This window comes from Lutra lutra, chromosome 16, assembly GCF_902655055.1.
Source record: "Lutra lutra chromosome 16, mLutLut1.2, whole genome shotgun sequence".
NCBI lineage: Eukaryota > Metazoa > Chordata > Mammalia > Carnivora > Mustelidae > Lutra > Lutra lutra.
Window position 1 is genome coordinate 5,231,025 of NC_062293.1, and position 17,146 is coordinate 5,248,170.

Below are 17,146 nucleotides of genomic sequence, written 5' to 3' on the forward strand. Positions count from 1 at the left end.
CTAAATGCCCCAGCTGCCCCACAGCGGTGGTGGAGGGCGCAGAGCCGAGGCCAGACGGCCCGGGCCGGGGTGGGTGAGAGCTGTGGGTGGGGACGTGCCCGATAGCCTGAGAGCCGGGTGCCCTGTGTGCCTGCAGGTGCTTACTAACCCCCAGCCCGAGCTCTGAGGCCGGGCCCCCGTCCCCGAGCATGTGTGAGCACCTGCCTGTCTGCAGCCCTGTCCCTCCCGGGCCGGCTGTTTCCCCGTCTGGGTGTGATCGCGGGTTCCCTCTGGGTGTGTGGGTGTAACAAGTCCAAACCTTCTCTGGGAGTTGGGCAGGCTCGGGCGGCCCGCCCTCTGGCTGTGCCCTTCCTCCCAAACGGTCGTGCAGGAGCAGCCTAGTGTGGGCAGTGTGGGGTGCATGCGTGGCAGCCCGGCCCGCCGCTCGCTCGCAGCCTCACCTGGGGAGGGGCCTCCCAGAAACTGCCTTCCCTGGGCCTGACCGCCCCACCTCACCAGAGCCTAGCTAAGCAGCCGGGGAGGACACACGCCTGCCACCCGCCACCTGCCTGCCCCAGCCGAGCCCCGCCTGAGCCGGCACCTGCCTTTACGACCATGTTCAAGGGTCTGAGCAAAGGCTCCCAGGGGAAGGGGTCCCCTAAGGGCTCCCCGGCCAAGGGCTCTCCCAAGGGCTCCCCCAGCAAGCACAGCCGGTGAGCGGGGCTGGGGCAGCGGACTGGGGCGGGGGTGGTGCCCGTCCCAGGTGCTCTAGCCTCCTGGAGATGGCAGCCCGGAATTCAGGACCAGCCCAGTGCTGGCATTTAGTGTCCCGAGGCCAAAAGTCTGGGGGTGGTGGTGGGGTGGAATGTCTCCCAAGCCCGGACGGAGTTCCAGCCCTGGCAGGAGGCCAGGGCTGGCGGGGGGCTCGCACACTGTCCAGAGAGCCTGAGGGCCGTGGGTACGGGTGCTCTGCAGGAGGACACACTGGATGGGGTGGGGCCAGGGGGCTGGGAGAACGGGGTGCTTGGTTCCCTGTCTGCGACTCTGGCCCTCGAGACTCCGCTTGGGCTGGGCTGACCCTTGGAACCTGGGCCCTGGGTGGGCAGAAGGACTGAGGCCAAGAGGGGGAGGCGGGGAGGCGGGGGAGGACTGGTGCAGGGAGACGGGGCGGGGGGGGGGGCCTGGTGCGGGGGGAGGTGGTGAGGGGTGGCTGGTGCGGGGAGGTGGTGGGGGTGGCTGGTGCGGGGAGGCGAGCCTGTGCTGCAGAGCCCAAGCTGCCGCTTTCGTCAGAAGGCTCTCCCCTCCGGCCGTGAGTTTTGTTACAGTGTTGGGGTGATTCTGGTACCGCGTGGTATAAGGAGAGGGTGATACTGGGAAAGGGGAGGGCCCGCAGGCCAGGACATCCTCAGAGCTTCCCCCTGCTCCCCCAGCTCCCCGCTGGACCCAGCCTGGCCCTCGGCAGCCCCATGGTCCACAGACAACTGGCTGCTTCCCTCCGTTCTTGCCTCTCGCTGGCCTCTGCAGGGTGCGGGTGGCAGATGGGAGCGGAGATGAAAGGCTCATTACCTTGATAGGGATCGGATCGGGGCGATGACACGGAGGCTGGGCTTCTGGGCAGACAGGAAAACAGCAGTTAAGACTCTCACTGGAGTGACCTGTCCTCCCTGGCGCTGCTCGGCCCTGCCCAGGGTAGAGTGTGCTCCTCCAGGAGGCAGCCTTCCCAGGAGGCCCGGCCTGAGGACAGGTTGCCCAGGGGTCAGGACCTGCAGCTCCCTGTCCCCAAGTAGGCTCCTAGCTGGGGGCAGCTGGCAAGTCTGTCCACACAGCCTGGCCGGCTCCGGCTGTGGCCCCCCAAACAGCGCACTGGTTCCCTGGTGTGCAACCCACTGGTTGAACACGTATTTATTGAGCACCTACTGTGTGCCAGGACTGTTCTAGGCACTGAGGATGCCACCTTACAGAGAACCAACAGGTCCTTGCCTTCATGGTGCCTGCATTCCATGGGGATAAACCCAGCACGTGTGGATGCCCACTCTAGGCAGGCTGTGCCCTGGATGCCTCCGATGGGTTCATTCTCCAAACACTCGCAGTAGCGCTGCGATGCAGTCAAAACCCAACTTTACAAGTGAGGAACCTTGGGCACAGAGAGTTTAAGTAACTTGCCCAAGGCCACACAGCAGTAGTGCTAGAGAATGAGCAAACCCAGGCTGCTTGGCCACAGAGTTCTTTCAGACTGGGTCTTTACTGGCACTGCCCCTCAGCCTGGGCCAGGGTGGGCGGTGAGTCTGGGGGGTTGGGGTGGGCTCATCCTTTGACCCCAAGTTCAAGGCCCAACTCAGGGAAGCCTTCCCCTTCCCCAGGATTGTAACCACATAGGGTGCTATGCTTATGAGCCTTGGACCACTCTACTTTTATTAGGTCTGTGGGTTCCCAGGCCCCAGAGAGTGAGCTCAGGCACACAGCAAGTCCTGCCTGGAAAGGACCCTAGAGAGTCAGATCAGGCTCATACTCTGCTCCTTGCTGTGTGACCTGGAGCAAGTCAGGTCCTAATCTGGGGCTTAATCTTCAAATCTGGGCATGGTTAGGGTACCCCATCTCTCAGTCTCCCCCCTGCCCAAGTGCTGTGCAGCCCCTCCAAACGGTTGTTAGCCTGGCCGTAAGCAAATCCCAGGGTGGTGAGGGGGAGACAGGCCTGGGGTGGGAGGAGGATGAGGTGGGAGACAGCCAGTCCAACTGCCCCTCCCAAAAGCCCAGCCGTGCTGTCTCGGGTATTAGTGGCTGAGCCATGATTCACTCCCAAGGAAGTGTCAGGGAGCTGGGTGAGGTTGGGAACTCACTGCCAGGACTGTGATGTTGGCCCGCTGCATGGTTCCAGATACACCAGAGACCCCCACTTTCTGAACCCTCATGTGAGGACAGTGCTCCCCCACCTTCAGGGCCTGGCGTCTCACAGAGTCCCGTACAGAGAGACACTAGAGCACCCCAGGTCCTAGACGCCTCCCTCCCAGGCAGTGACACCAGCTGGAGGGCAGGACAGGGCAGAGGGAGATAAGAGACCCCACGCAGGTGGGACAGAGGGGTCTTTTCCAACCACGCTGGCTCTGTCCTCCCCCACCGGCACCCCAGGGCTGCCACCCAGGAGTTGGCCTTGCTCATCTCCCGCATGCAGGCCAATGCTGACCAGGTGGAGAGGGACATCCTGGAGACGCAGAAGAGACTGCAGCAGGTAAGGCCTCAGGGGCAAGCGGTGGAGTGTGGGGGTGTGGAAGGCCCACTAAAGCCCCTGAGTGCCCACTGGGGGCAGCTAAACGGGGACAGATAACGCTCATCCTTCCCTGCTCGTTCCCCAAACCTGGTGGGAGAGAGGCCTCAGCTCTCCTTTTCTGTTGGACTCCCAACTCGGGGGCTTAGAGGGGTTTGGGGTGGGGCTTGGGTCTCCCCTGTGTCCCCGCACCCCCCCACAGGTGCCCTGGGCCTGGCCCTCGGCCAGCGCGGGCGCCAAGGTTGGTGGTGCAGCCTGGGGAGCTCAGGGCAGGGCTCAGGCGGGATGTGGTCCCCCGCCTACAGGACCGACTGCACAGTGAGCAGAGCCAGGCCCTGCAGCACCGGCAGGAGGTGGGCCGCAGCCTGAAGGAGGCCGAGGTGCTGCTGAAGGACCTCTTCCTGGATGTGGACAAGGCCCGGCGCCTCAAGCACCCGCAGGCCGAGGAGATCGAGAAGGAGTGAGTGGGCGCAGCAGGGGCCAGGGCTCTAGGACGGAGGCACTGGGGTTCCAGGGGAGCCCCAGGCCCGGCCCTGACCTGCTGGCCCTCTCCTTGCCAGCATCAAGCAGCTGCACGAGCGGGTGACCCAGGAGTGTGCCGAGTACCGTGCCCTGTACGAGAAGATGGTGCTGCCGCCCGACGTGGGGCCCAGGGTAGACTGGGCACGCGTGTTGGAGCAGAAACAGGTCAGCGCTGTGCCCCGCGTCGGAGATACCTCCAGGAGCTCAAAGTCACACCTGGCACCATCAGACAGCAAAACCGAGCTGTGTGTCGTCAAGGGGCCTATTGGGGCACTTGTACCTGTGGGAGGGTGTGGGAAGGGAGAGAGCAGAGGAGACAGTGCAGGCAGGGGAGGCTTCCTGCAGGAAGGGGCATATGAAGAGGCCTCAGAGAGGTGGGAGGGCTTAATTAGGCTTCGGGTGAAATGATGAGGAGAAGACATTCCAGAGGAAGAAACAGAGGCTCCAGCCTGGGTGTAGCGGGAACGGGGTTTTCTGGGCAGGCAGGCGAAACCAGGTCATGGGCACCCTGAACGTCAGGTGAGGAACTGTGCTTTGATGTCAAAACAGAAGGGGTGCCATGATGACAATGAAGGGACAGCGGGGAGGGCATGGGCAGAGGAGGGTGTCACAGGGTCCCAGAGCTAGTGACAGCTTTCTAGGGAGGAGGTGCCGAGGCCAGGGAGGGCAGGAGGCAGGGAAGAGTAGGAAGGTGTTATAGAGGCTGAGTACTGCGTCCTGGGGACCTACGGGAGTCAGGGGCCATAGTCACGAAGATGCTCAGGCCTCAGCCCGGGCCACTGGAGAACAAGCACGTCCCCCAGGGCGAGCGGGCTGCCGTTCCCCGAGGCCGCTCAGCTGGCCTGTCCACCCTCTGCCCAAACGACCGATTCCACTCCACACGGGGACGCAGGGAGGACGAGCGCAGGCCCAGCCCTCTGGCTGAGCTGAGCGGTCGGCTCTCCTGCAGAAGCAGGTCTGCGAGGGCCAGTACGGGCCGGGCATGGCAGAGCTGGAGCAGCAGATTGCCGAGCACAACATCCTGCAGAAGGAGATCGAGGCCTACGGGCAGCAGCTCCGGAACCTCATTGGGCCGGTGCGTGACATACAGCCCCACCTGGCCCTGCAGCCCTCCCCCCACTTCCCGAATCAGAGCCCGTGTGGCCCAGCGGGCCCTCTGGGGCAAGGGATGCGGGCAGGGGCGAGGTGGGCGCAGGGTGTGTGGGCTGCCCTCTCCCCTGCGCCCCGCCTCTCACCAAGCCTGCTTTGTGCCCCCTCCGCCCCCCGCCCTCCACTGGCCGAGGCAGGACGCGGCTACCATCAGGAGCCAATACCGGGACCTCCTGGTGAGCACGGGAAGGGCTGGGAGTGGGGCAGACCCGCCTGCCTGCACCCCTTGGGGGACACAGCGTCTCTGGGCTCAGGCTGACGGCGTCCCTCTCTACCCCGTCCCCTCCCTGCCCTCCCGAGCACAGAAGGTGGCCTCGTGGCGCGGGCAGAGCCTGGGCAGCCTGTACACGCACCTGCAGGCCTGCACGCGCCAGCTGAGCGCCCTGGCCCAGCAGCAGCAGAGGATCCTGCAGCAGGACTGGAGCGACCTCCTGGCAGACCCCGAGGGCGTCCGGCGGGAGTACGAGGTGGGCGGGGGAGAGTGGGGCTGGGGGGGTGGCGAGGGGACAGGGGCTTCCTCCACCTGTCCCCTCCTCACCCATGCTCCCGGCTCTCCCCGCCCACCCAGCACTTCAAGCAGCACGAGCTGCTGAGCCAGGAGCAGAGCGTGAACCAGCTGGAGGACGACGGAGAGCGCATGGTGGAGCTGGGCCACCCGGCTGTGGGGCCCATCCAGGTGCGAGGGACAGATCCCGCCCACTGTCCCAGGGACACCTGCCCCCTCCGTCGGTGGGGCTGGGGGTGGGGCTTCCCAGGGAGGCTGCGGAGGGAGGGAGACCGGCCGGGGTCTGGGCAGCGGACTGGGGTGCGGATCAGGGCGGGCGTGGTCCGAGGGCTCGGTGCCGCTGTCCGCAGACCCACCAGGAGGCCCTGAAGATGGAGTGGCAGAACTTTCTGAATCTGTGCATCTGTCAGGAGAGCCAGCTGCAGCACGTGGAAGCCTATCACCGGGTGAGCCTGCGGGCAGGGGCAGGAGCCAGGCAGGGGAGGCTGTGGCAGGCAGCCGCAGGGTCCCGGGCCGGGTACAGAGGGGCCTGGAGAATGCCACACGGTCATATGGCTCCCAGGGAGGGTTGGTTCTTAAGGGGGGAGAAAACAACTTCCTCTTTTAAGCATACGTCACCAATGCACATCCCTGACAGATACACGGCATATCTAGTAGGGTTACAATTTATAGCAAGATTAATAAGGAAAAGATCTCCCACAATTCTCCTTAGAAGGGATGATCGTGAAAAGGGGGTTGAGAAACATTGACAGAGTGCACAACAGGGACTTCTTTTATTTATTTATTTTTTTGGTAATTTCCACCTAAAATGTTACATAGCTTTGAGAGGGACAAAAGCCAAAGAGTTTTTCTCTTCCTTTTTTTTTTTTTTTAAGATTTTATTTATTTATTTGACAGACAGAGATCACAAGTAGGCAGAGAGGCAGGCAGAGAGAGAGAAGGGGAAGCAGGCTCCTTGCTGAGCAGAGAGCCCGATGCGGGGCTCGATCCCAGAACCCTGGGATCATCACCTGAGCCGAAGGCAGAGGCTTTAACCCACTGAGACACCCAGGCACCCTCCCCCCTTTTTTTTTTTAAAGATTTTATTTATTATTTGACAGAGAGAGACACAGTGAAAGACGGAACACAACAGGGGGAGTAGGAGTGGGAGAAGCAGGCTCCCTGCTGAGCAAGGAGCCTGATGCAGGGCTTGACCGCAGGACCCTGGGATCATGACCCGAGCCAAAGGCAGACGCTTAACGACCGAGCCACCCAGGCACCCCTTTTTCTTCCTTTTTTAAAAAATATTTTCCTACATAACCACAATACCGTTATCACGCCCACGGACAGGAGTTCTGCCGCATCACCCAGCTGCGGGATGGGTGATCCCGGCTTCAGAGCGTGCTCCTGGCTCCCACTCCAGCCCCGACACCCCGGCACCCACCCCCGGCCCCAGCCAGGACCACTGCAGGTGCTGGAGTGAGCAGGAGAGGCCCACCTCCCCGTGGGCAGGAAGGACAGAAGCCAAGGTGTTTTATAACACTAAATCAAGTTCAGGGAGCCCCAAATCCAGTGGAAAAGGCCCCACGGCCCGGAAAGCCGACAGTTCCGGGGCCAGGGACAATTTGCGTTTAGCTAGCTTGCAGGGTCAGTGGGCAATGGGCTGCCCCTGACTGTCCAGGACCTCAGTTCCAGGAAGAGGCCGACTCGGTCAGCCAAACCCTGGAAAAGGTGAACTCCAGCCTGGACACCCAGTACAGCCCGGCCCCTGGAGCGCCCCCTGGTGCCCCCACAGAGCTGCTGCAGCAGCTGGAGGTGAGAGGGGCCCCTCCCCCCGCCCAGGCCACCTGCATTTCACTCCAGGGATTGGGGCTGGTCCCTGGGTCTGGGCCTCACCCTTCTCAGGGGCTTAGTTCTGCCCTGAGCGCATCCTGGAGGGCAGAAAAAGGGGGTCTGCTCCAGCAAGAGGGGGTTGCTATGTTACCAGCAACCCTGTCCCCACTCTGGACCTGTTTCCTCACCTGTAATGTGACAGGAACCCCCCAGGAGAGCTCTGAGCCACCCCCCGCCCCCACTCTAGAGGCCTGAGTGATGCTAGGCAGCCCCTCCACCCCAACCAGCAGATTCTGGAATCCTGGACCCCCTCGAGGGGCTTCTTTGACTTGCCTGACTTAGAGACCCTGTCTCTGTGAAGACCAGACTCCTGGCTCTGGGAGGGGTGGCACGGGGCAGGCCTCAAGGGCAGCCTGGGACCCCACAGGCAGAGAAGAAGCAGCTGGCTGTCGCAGAGAAGACCATTAAGGACCTGCAGCGGCGGAGCCAGCAGGTGGCACCTCTGCAGCAGCGCAGGAACCCACCCCAACAGCCCCTGCATGTGGACAGCATCTGCGACTGGGACTCAGGAGAAGTACGGGCTCGGCCCGGCGCACCCCAGCCCTGCCCCCTCCGGTCCCACCCCCTCCCCTGGGCCCCCAGCCCCACCATTCCCCAGCCCTGCCCGGCCTCTGGCCTGTCCCCACCCCTACCCCATCTTGGCCTTCATTCCTTCCCTATTCCCTGCACTGAGCCTCCATGAGCCCCTCCCCACCTGTCCCCCAGGTGCAGCTGCTGCGGGGTGAGCGGTATTTGCTGATGGACAACACTGACCAGCACACCTGGGTCGTTCAGGGCCCAGGTGGGGAGACCAAACGTGCCCCAGCCGCCTGCTTCTGCATCCCGGCTCCAGACCCTGAAGCCGTGACCAGAGCCTCCAAGTGGGTCTGCCTGGGGCTCCTCAGGGGCAGGAGGCAGGCTGTGGGCCCAGACCAGCTCCTGTGCTGTTTGAGGCCATCGGCTGGCCTCCTCCTGGACCTGTGACTCCTGGGGTGGGGTGGGGGGCTCGGAGAGAGGAGAGACATCCTTCTCTGATCTCCTCCTTGTTCTAGGTTGGCCTCAGAGCTGCAGGCCCTGAAGCAGAGACTGGACACAGTCCAGAGCCACCTGGCGGCCAGCGCTATGCAGCCCTTACAGACCAGCCAGCAGGGTACTGAGGGTTGGCCGGGGACTTGGGGGTTTGTTGGCCTCTGTCAGGAGGTTGCGATGGACAGGCGGTCATCCTAGATTAGGGACTCCCGCTAGGGGAGTCTAGCTCTTGGGTCGGCAAGCCCCTAGCATTGTCCCTCCCCTGGTTAGGCCCTGCCTTCTGTCCGAGGCCCTTCCTACCCCCCACAGGATGCTCTGGGGGCACCCAGGGGAGAGCTATTCCTCAAGCAGATGGGCCTCGGACCCTCACGGCTCCCTATGCCCCCAGCTCCCACTGGCTCAGCCCCAGCAGACCCACAGGCCCAGAAGCTCCTGACGCAGATGACCCGGCTAGATGGAGACCTGAAGCAGATAGAGAAGCAGGTGCTGGCCTGGGCCCGAGCCTCGCTGAGCCGCGAGACACCCCTGCAGGACCTGGAGGGCCGCATCCAAAGCCACAAGGTGGGTGGGTGAGCGAGGACCGCGGGGAGGAGAAGCAGTCCTGTGCTGGGGGTGTGTGAACTAAGGATGAAGCAAGTGTGAGAGCAGCTGCAGGGAGCCAGGGCAAGGAAGGGAGTGGACAGTCCAGGGCTCCAGTCCCGGCTCCTTCACCGACCAGCTCTGTGATGTTGGCAAGTCACTTAACCTCTCTGGGCCTTGGTCTCCTTGTCACCAAAGACACACAATAATACCCAGCTCATCTGAACGAGGTGCGCTAAGACCCCGGAAGGTTCCAGAGCGGCAGGGCCCAGAGTAAAGGCCCTGTAGCCCGCACTGGGGAGGCGTTCTGGTGATGGTCTGAGAGCAGCAAGGAAGCCCGAGTGTCTTCGGGGGGATTTCTCCTGGAGGCAGGTGGGGGCACCTCCCTGGCCAGGCAGCCGCGTGTAAACACCATCAGCAAGAACTCCTTCTCCGTCCCTCCCCACACCTGGGCGGGGGGTGCAGTTTGGGTTCTGTCCTTCCCAACTGGTGGTTTGGTTTGGGTTCGGTTCCTAAATTTCCCAGTCATGTCCGTACCCATCACCCTACAGTTTGCTTTCCCCCCGTCTTGTATGGTGGGGGCGAGGACATTTCCCGGGTCAGGAGCCAGGGTGGGACGAGTGGGAGGTGTTGCCGTTGGTTCTGAGGGAGTCTCGTGGGGAGGAGACGGGGTGTGGGGGAGGCAGGGGCAGAAGGAGGCCAAGGGCAGTAGTAGACACCACCCGGAGGCCCAGTGAGACCGCTGTGCTCGGCAGAGCCGGCACCGATGGCTTTCAGAGCAGATGAGCGGACGACGAGGGACAGAATAACCCTATGTGGACAGAGCTCAGGCTTTGCTGTCTGACCTGGGGCGATGGCGCAGGACAGTGACGTTCTGTGCAGCGCACAGCGACATGGGGTCACGCTGCTTCCTCCCATCATACTTCAGATGAGGAGACTGGGGCTCAGCCAGGCTGACTGGCCCATGGTCATCCACATGGGGACTCTCGGGGCCAGGACTGTCCCCGGGTCTGGGCTCTGCACCCAGGCTCTCCCCCACCACACTCTGAGGCCCAGTGGGCAGGGTCTGGTTGACCCAGCAGGAAGGAGACCTCTGACCCTGTCCCTCCCTGCCCCAGGACACAGCCCAGCGGCTGCAGGGCCTGGGAGCGGAGAAGGAGGCGGCCCAGCAGGAGTGTGAGGCGTTTTTGTCTGCCCAGCCCGTGGGCCCCTCTGCCCTGCACCTGCCCGTGGCCCTCAACAGCGTCAAGAACAAGTACAATGACGTGCAGGTTCTCTGCAACCTCTATGGGGAGAAGTGAGTGCTCTGGGAACTGGGGAAGGGGACAGCTGGGTGGCCCTGCTGGGGTGTGGCTGAGGAAGCACCTGACCTTGGGCCCCCTTGAGACAGAGCCAGAGCTGCCCTGGGGCTGGAGCGCCAGATCCAGGACGCGGACAGGGTCATCCGAGGCTTCGAGACCACCGTGGCGCAGGAGGCCCCCATCCCCGCCGGCCCGGGCGCCCTGGAGGACAGGGTCAACCAGCTGCAGGTGAGGGGCCGGGTGGCCTCCCGGGGGGACGGGCCACGGCCTCACCAAGCATTCATGGGCGGGCGGGGTCACATGGCGACTCGTGGATCCCCGAGGGTGCATGGGGTCGTGTCCCCTCCTCTCCCAGCGCCTGCAGAGGGAGCTGCTGGAACAGCAGGCCTGCGTGCTGGGGCTGCACCGGGAGCTGAAGGCCACTGAGCACGCGTGCGGCGCCCTGCGGAACAACTTCCATGAGTTCTGCCCAGACCTGCCTCGCCAGCAGCGCCAGGCGAGGGCCCTCACCGACCGCTACCACGCTGTGGGGGACCAGCTGGACCTGCGGTGAGTGGCTGGGCCATTGGGGCTCGGGGCTCGCCCCACAGCGCACAGCGGCGGCTGCCCCTGAGCTGTGTGACCTCGGACTGGTGACTTTGCCTCTCTGAGGCTGGTTCCCTTGACTCTGAAACGGGGTAATAACAGTCTCCCAGGGTAAGCCCACCCACCTCCCTGCCTGAGACGGTCTGGTCCGTCCCTGAACGCCCAGCCCCAGCGCAGGTCCAGAGTGAGGGGATCAGCCCTGTGGGTCACTCGGCCCTTCTGACTCATCCCGGGCAGGGAGGCGCCCCCCAGCCCCCTCTGTGCGCCCCTCACCTGTCCACACAGGGCTGCGCTCACCTCTGCTCCGGGCCCCTCCTCCCGCAGGGAGAAGATGCTGCAGGATGTCCGCCTCACCTACCAGCAGTTCAAGAACGGCAGGGACAACCTGAGCTTCTGGCTGGAGCACCTGCCCCGCGCCCAGGTGCGGCCCGGCGAGGGGCCCAGCCAGATCGCCTACAAGCTGCAGGCACAGAAGGTGAGGAGCTGGAGCTGCCTGGGGGGCGACCCGGGGGGGCACGTGGCCCCTAGTGGCCAGTGTTCTAAGAGGCCTCAGAGCTCAGACCACAGACCCTCGGGGTGACCACCAACCTCCCGCCCCCACTCTAAATGCCCCACCTGGCAAGGCCGTGTCCATCTGGTCTGAGGTGGGCAGTGAGCTCTATGCTGCTGGGACTTCCAACTCCTACCGCGTCCTTTTCCTCATCCTTGCCAGTCCCCGCTATGTACTGGCCATGAACCAGAGGCTGCGGGTCCGGCCGGCTCTCGAGCCACCCAGTCTGCCGGGGGAGGCCGGTACACCACAGGCCATGAGGCTGCCGCGTGCTCTGGTGGAGAGAGAGCCCGCGGCAGGACACGTGGGGGCAGGACGAGAGTTCTGGAGGGCAAGGGCCCGGGGCTGCAGGAGGATGACAGTGTCTGGGGCAAGAGTGAGGGGGTGATGTCAGGAGGGTGGCTTGGGACATTCTTAGACCTGCCTGCTGATTAGAAGGCTGAAGAACAAGTGGGACAGAGCAGGGGTTCTCAGAGGGTGGTCCCTGGACCCACAGCACCAGCATCACCGAGACACTTAGACATGCACATTCTTGGGGCCCAGCCAGATCTGCCCAGAGACTCTGGGGGTGGGACGGGGCCTTGCATCTCTGTTTTAACAGGCTCTCTAGGCGGCTGGGAGGCACAGCGCTGGGTGAGAACCTCTGCCTTCTAGAACCTGAGTGGGAGGGGCACTAGGCGGAAGGAAGGGACTCTGCCAAAGCAGAAGGAAGAATTCCTGGAGAGAATCACGCCTGGAAAGGCAGTTTCCCAGGCGACCTCCTGCCTCTGTGGGACGCTGGCAGCACCCAAGGCCCCTGCAGGGGAGACTGGGTGAGTGCTGTTTGCTGACCTCCCGGACTGTCACTTCCTCCCTGGCAGAGGCTGCAACAGGAGATCCAGGGCCGAGAGAAGGACAGGGCCATGGTGTCCCACCTCTCCCAGGACCTGCAGGCAGCTCTCCAGGTGAGCACATTCCTTCCTTTCCCTGCCCTCCTTCTGCCAGTCCCAGCGGCCGCCACTGACCTTGAGCCTGTCGTCCTTCCCTCCCTGCTCAGGACTATGAGTTGCAGGCAGACACCTACCGCTGCTCCCTGGAGACCACCGAGGCAGGGTCAGCTCCCAAGAGAGCCCGCGTAGCTCCCCTGCAGGAAAGCATCCAGGCGCAGGTGAGATGGGACAGGCCGGTAGGGCTTGGTGTCCCCCCGGTACCAGCTCTGCACCTACTAGGGCTGGAGCGGACCCTGCCCTCCTCTGATCTTCCTTCGGCCTCTCTAGGAGAAGAGCCTGACAAAGGCCTACACGGAGCTCGCGGCTGCCCACCAGCAGCAGCTGCACCAGCTGGAGTTTGCCAGAAAGATGCTGGAGAAGGTATGGCGACAGCAGCCCCTGCGTCCCCTTACCAGGCAGCCTGGGCTGCTCGTTGACCCTTTCCTTTCCTCCTAGCCCTGCAGCCCGCAGCCCTAGGGTCTGAGCGGCTGGTGGGGGGGGAACAGGGGGAGCAGCTCCCCACCTCCTCCCATCATCCCAGCAGCTGGTATCTTCCAGACTGGTATCCATCGCAGAGTCAGACCCTGGAGAGGTCATTCAGGGCGGTCACAGCTTCACCACTGGGCAGTCCACTGGTGGGGACAGGAGAAAATCCCCACGTCTTCAGCCTTAGGTAGAACTGGCCACAACGGCCACCTAGGTCTCCATGCCTGGGGGACCAGGAGACAGAAGCCCTCTATGACTCTCCAAGTCTGGCTGAGGGACTTGCCAGCTTTCTTCTACCCAGAGGAGCACCCCAGCATTCCCCCAGAGGAGCGTGGGCCCATGTCCGGGAGCCTAAATGGAAGGAGAGGGGAGAATGTCTGGAAAGGAGACCTGTCCTGTTCGCACGTTCTAGTGCAAACTCTGCGCAGACACTACCTTGCATCCTGATGTCGTGGGCCCGAGGGGTCCTCTCAATCCTGCATCCAAACACCTCGGGTCTGCAGCTCCAGCCCCCGGGACCTACCGGAAGTCTCCGGAAGCAGGGAGGGGTCTCTGATCTCAGGGTGGGGTGGGGCTGGTGGAAATGGGGCTCATCCTCCCCCCCATCTTCCCTTCTTCCTCTCACTCTGCAGAAGGAGCTCAATGAGGATATCCAGGTGACCCATGGCGCACAGCAGGGGTCTTCGGGCCCTGCCCGAGCAGGGAGGGAGTCAGAGGCCCTGAAGTCGCAGCTGGAGGAGGAGAGGAAGCTGGTGGCCCAGGTGCAGCAGCAGTTGCAGGAGCAGAGGGACCAGCTGCTGCAGCTGAGGACACAGCGGCCCGTGGAGAGGCTGGAAGAGAAGGAGGTGGTGGAGTTCTACCGGGACCCCCAGCTGGAGAGCAGCCTGTCCAGGGCTCGGTCCCAGCTGGAGGACGAAGGCAAGAAGCGGGCCGGCCTGCAGGCAGACCTGGAGGCGGTGGCCCAGAAGGTCGTCCAGCTGGAGAGCAAGAGGAGGGACATGCAGCCTCACCTGCTGACCAAGGAGGTCACCCAGATCGAGAGGGACCCCGGTCTGGAGAGCCAGGCGGCCCAGCTCAGCGGCGAGATCCAGCGCCTGCGCGGGGAGAACGCCGCCGTCTCGGCCCGGCTAGAGGCGCTGAAGAAGGAGCTGCTGGCCCTGGAGCAGAAGGCCCCGAACGTGAAGGAGAAGGTCGTGGTGAAGGAAGTGGTCAAGGTGGAGAAGGACCTGGAAATGCTCAAGGCGGCCCAGGCCCTGAAGCGGCAGGTGGAGGAGGACGCGGGGCGGAGGAAGGCGGCGGCCGAGGCGGCGGCCCAGCTGCAGGCTCGCATTGGGGAACTAGAGCGCGCCATCGGTGCCGTGGAGCCCAAGGTGATCGTGAAGGAGGTGAAGACGGTGGAGCAGGACCCGGGCCTTCTGGAAGAGGCGTCCAGGCTGAGGCGCCTCCTGGGGGAGGCCAGGGGCAGGGACACGGCGCTGGCGCAGGAGCTGGAGGACCTGCGCGCCAAGTGCAGCGCGTTGGAGAAGCAGAAGCCCAAGGTGCGGCTCCAGGAGCGCGTGCACGAGACCTTCCAGGTGGCCCCGGAGACGCAGCAGGAGATGGCGCGGCTCCGGGCGCAGCTGCAGGAGACGGCGGGCAGGAGGAGCCGCGCCGAGCAGGAGGTGGAGGGGCTGCTGCCCGACCTGGCCGCGCTCCGGGCCCAGAAGCCCACCGTGGAGTACAAGGAGGTGACCCGGGAGGTGGTGAAGCACGAGCGGAGCCCCGAGGTGCTGCGGGAGATCGACCGCCTGAAGGCCCAGCTCAATGAGCTCGTCAACGGCAGTGGGCGGGCCCGGGAGCAGCTCATCCGGCTGCAGGGGGAGCGCGACGAGTGGCGGCGGGAGCGGTCCAAGGTGGAGACCAAGACGGTGAACAAGGAGGTGGTGCGCCACGAGAAGGACCCGGTCCTGGAGAAGGAGGCCGAGCGGCTGCGCCAGGAGGTGCGAGAAGCCGCCCAGAAGCGGCGGGCGGCCGAGGACGCCGTCCACGAGCTGCAGAACAGGTACCTGCTGCTGGAAAGGAGGCGGCCCGAGGAGAAGGTGGTGGTGCAGGAGGTGGTGGTCACCCAGAAGGACCCCAAGCTCCGCGAGGACCTCAGCCGGCTGAGCCGCAGCCTGGACGAGGAGGCGGGCCGGCGGAGGCAGCTGGAGCGCGAGGTGCAGCGGCTGCGGGCGGCCGTGCGGGAGCAGGAGAGCCTGCTCAGCTTCCGCGAGGACGGGAGCAAGAAGCTGGCCGCCGAGGGGGAGCTGCGGCAGCTGACCCTCAGCATCCGGGAGCTCGAGAAGCGGCCCCCCGTGGTGCAAGAGAAGATCATCATGGAGGAGGTGGTCCAGCTGGAGAAGGACCCGGCTCTGGAGAAGTCCGCGGAGGCCCTGCGGCAGGACCTGGACCAGGAGAAGACGCGGGTAACAGAGCTGCACCGCGAGTGCAAGAACCTGCAGGTCCAGATCGACGTCCTCCAGACCACCAAGTCGCAAGAGAAGACCATCTACAAGGAGGTGATCAGGGTGGAGAAGGACCGGGTGCTGGAGGGCGAGCGGTCCCGGGCATGGGAGGCGCTCAACAGGGAGCGCGCGGCCCGCCAGAGCCGGGAGGAGGACGTGCGGCACCTCCGGGAGCGGCTGGACCGGGCGGAGGCGCTGGGGCGGACCTGGGCCCGGGAGGAGGCCGAGCTCCACAAGGCCCGGGACCAGGCGGGCCAGGAGTGCCGGCAGCTGCGGCAGGAGCTGCGGGAGCTGGAGAGGCAGAAGCAGCAGAAAGTGCTGCAGCTGCAGGAGGAGGCGGAGCTGCTGAACCAGAAGACGGAGAGCGAGCGCCAGAAGGCCGCCCAGCGGGGCCAGGAGCTCTCGCGGCTCGAGGCGGCCATCCTCTGCGAGAAGGACCAGATCTACGAGAAGGAGAGGACCCTCCGGGACCTCCACGCCAGGGTGAGCAGGGAGGAGCTCAACCAGGAGACCCAGACGCGCGAGACCAACCTTTCCACCAAGATCTCCATCCTCGAACCTGAGACCGGCAAGGACATGTCCCCGTATGAGGCCTACAAGAGGGGCGTCATCGACCGAGGCCAGTACCTCCAGCTCCAGGAGCTCGAGTGCGACTGGGAGGAGGTCACCACCTCGGGCCCCTGTGGCGAGGAGTCCGTGCTCCTGGACCGCAAGAGCGGGAAGCAGTACTCCATCGAGGCCGCCCTGCGCTGCCGGCGCATCTCCAAGGAGGAGTACCATCTCTACAAGGACGGCCACCTCCCGATCTCTGAGTTCGCGCTGCTCGTGGCTGGGGAGACTAAGCCCTGCTCCTCGCTCTCCATTGGCTCCATCATCTCCAAGTCCCCGCTCGCCTCCCCAGCCCCCCAGGGCTCCGGCTTCTTCTCTCCCAGCGTCTCACTTGGGCTCGCCGATGACAGCTTCCCCATCGCCGGCATCTATGACACAACCACAGACAACAAATGCACCATCAAGACGGCCGTGGCCAAGAACATGCTGGACCCCATCACCGGGCAGAAGCTGCTGGAGGCCCAGGCGGCCACCGGGGGCATCGTGGACCTCCTCAGCCGGGAGCGCTACTCCGTGCACAAGGCTATGGAGAGGGGGCTGATCGAGAACTCCTCGACACAGAGGCTGCTCAACGCCCAGAAGGCCTTCACTGGCATCGAGGATCCCGTCACCAAGAAGAGGCTGTCGGTGGGCGAGGCCATCCAGAAGGGCTGGATGCCGCAGGAGAGCGTACTCCCACACCTGCAGGCGCAGCACCTGACCGGGGGGCTCATCGACCCCAAGAGGACCGGCCGCATCCCTGTCCCCCAGGCCGTGCTCTCCGGAATGATCAGCGAAGAGCTGGCCCAGCTCCTGCGGGAGGAGGCCAGCTACGAGAAGGATTTGACAGACCCCATCTCCAAGGAGCGCATAAGCTACAAGGAGGCCATGGGGCGCTGCCGGAGAGACCCCCTGAGCGGCCTGCTGCTGCTCCCCGCCACGCTGGAGGGGTACCACTGCTACCGCCCCGCCTCGCCCCGGCTGCTGAGCTGCCGTCGCTGAGGGGCCCAAGCAGTCGTGGGGAGCGCGCACGGTGGGGAGGGGGACGCAGGCACCCCTTACCCCAGAGCGCCCAACCCGAGGAGGCGGGCCTTCCCTCTGATCGCAGTGCTATTGCTCAAAAGTTTGTGGTGTTGGGCCCCCTCCCCTAACTCTGATGCCCAGTCCATCCCCAGACCCCGGGATCAGCACAGCTGTTTTTCCTACCCGCCCCCCCGACCCAGTGCTTCCAATAAACAAATTCTCCCAGCGTGTAGTTCACATTTGGGAATGCAGAATTGATTTGTCTGAGCCACGAGCACAGGGGACA

General features: G+C 64.3%; 1 protein-coding gene across 2 annotated transcripts; it reads left to right on the forward strand.

The window, feature by feature from the left end:
* Positions 1 to 270: 270 nt before the first annotated feature.
* On the forward strand, positions 271 to 17,109 carry EVPL (envoplakin). Of its 2 annotated transcripts, none has more exons than XM_047705945.1 (22): positions 271 to 692; positions 3,106 to 3,205; positions 3,547 to 3,701; positions 3,802 to 3,928; positions 4,713 to 4,838; positions 5,050 to 5,088; positions 5,218 to 5,379; positions 5,481 to 5,588; positions 5,768 to 5,863; positions 7,086 to 7,211; positions 7,657 to 7,803; positions 7,995 to 8,149; positions 8,321 to 8,418; positions 8,686 to 8,858; positions 9,995 to 10,173; positions 10,267 to 10,405; positions 10,533 to 10,726; positions 11,087 to 11,237; positions 12,173 to 12,256; positions 12,349 to 12,459; positions 12,569 to 12,661; positions 13,399 to 17,109. In XM_047705945.1, exons 1-22 carry the CDS (start codon positions 595 to 597, stop codon positions 16,837 to 16,839), a joined length of 6,102 nt encoding a protein of 2,033 aa, XP_047561901.1. In that variant the 5' UTR covers positions 271 to 594; the 3' UTR covers positions 16,840 to 17,109. The 2 variants fall into 2 exon arrangements, with proteins under 2 accessions (XP_047561901.1, XP_047561902.1); XM_047705946.1 differs by having other exon boundaries at positions 274 to 692; positions 3,149 to 3,205; positions 13,399 to 17,108.
* The last annotated feature ends 37 nt before the right edge of the window (positions 17,110 to 17,146 follow it).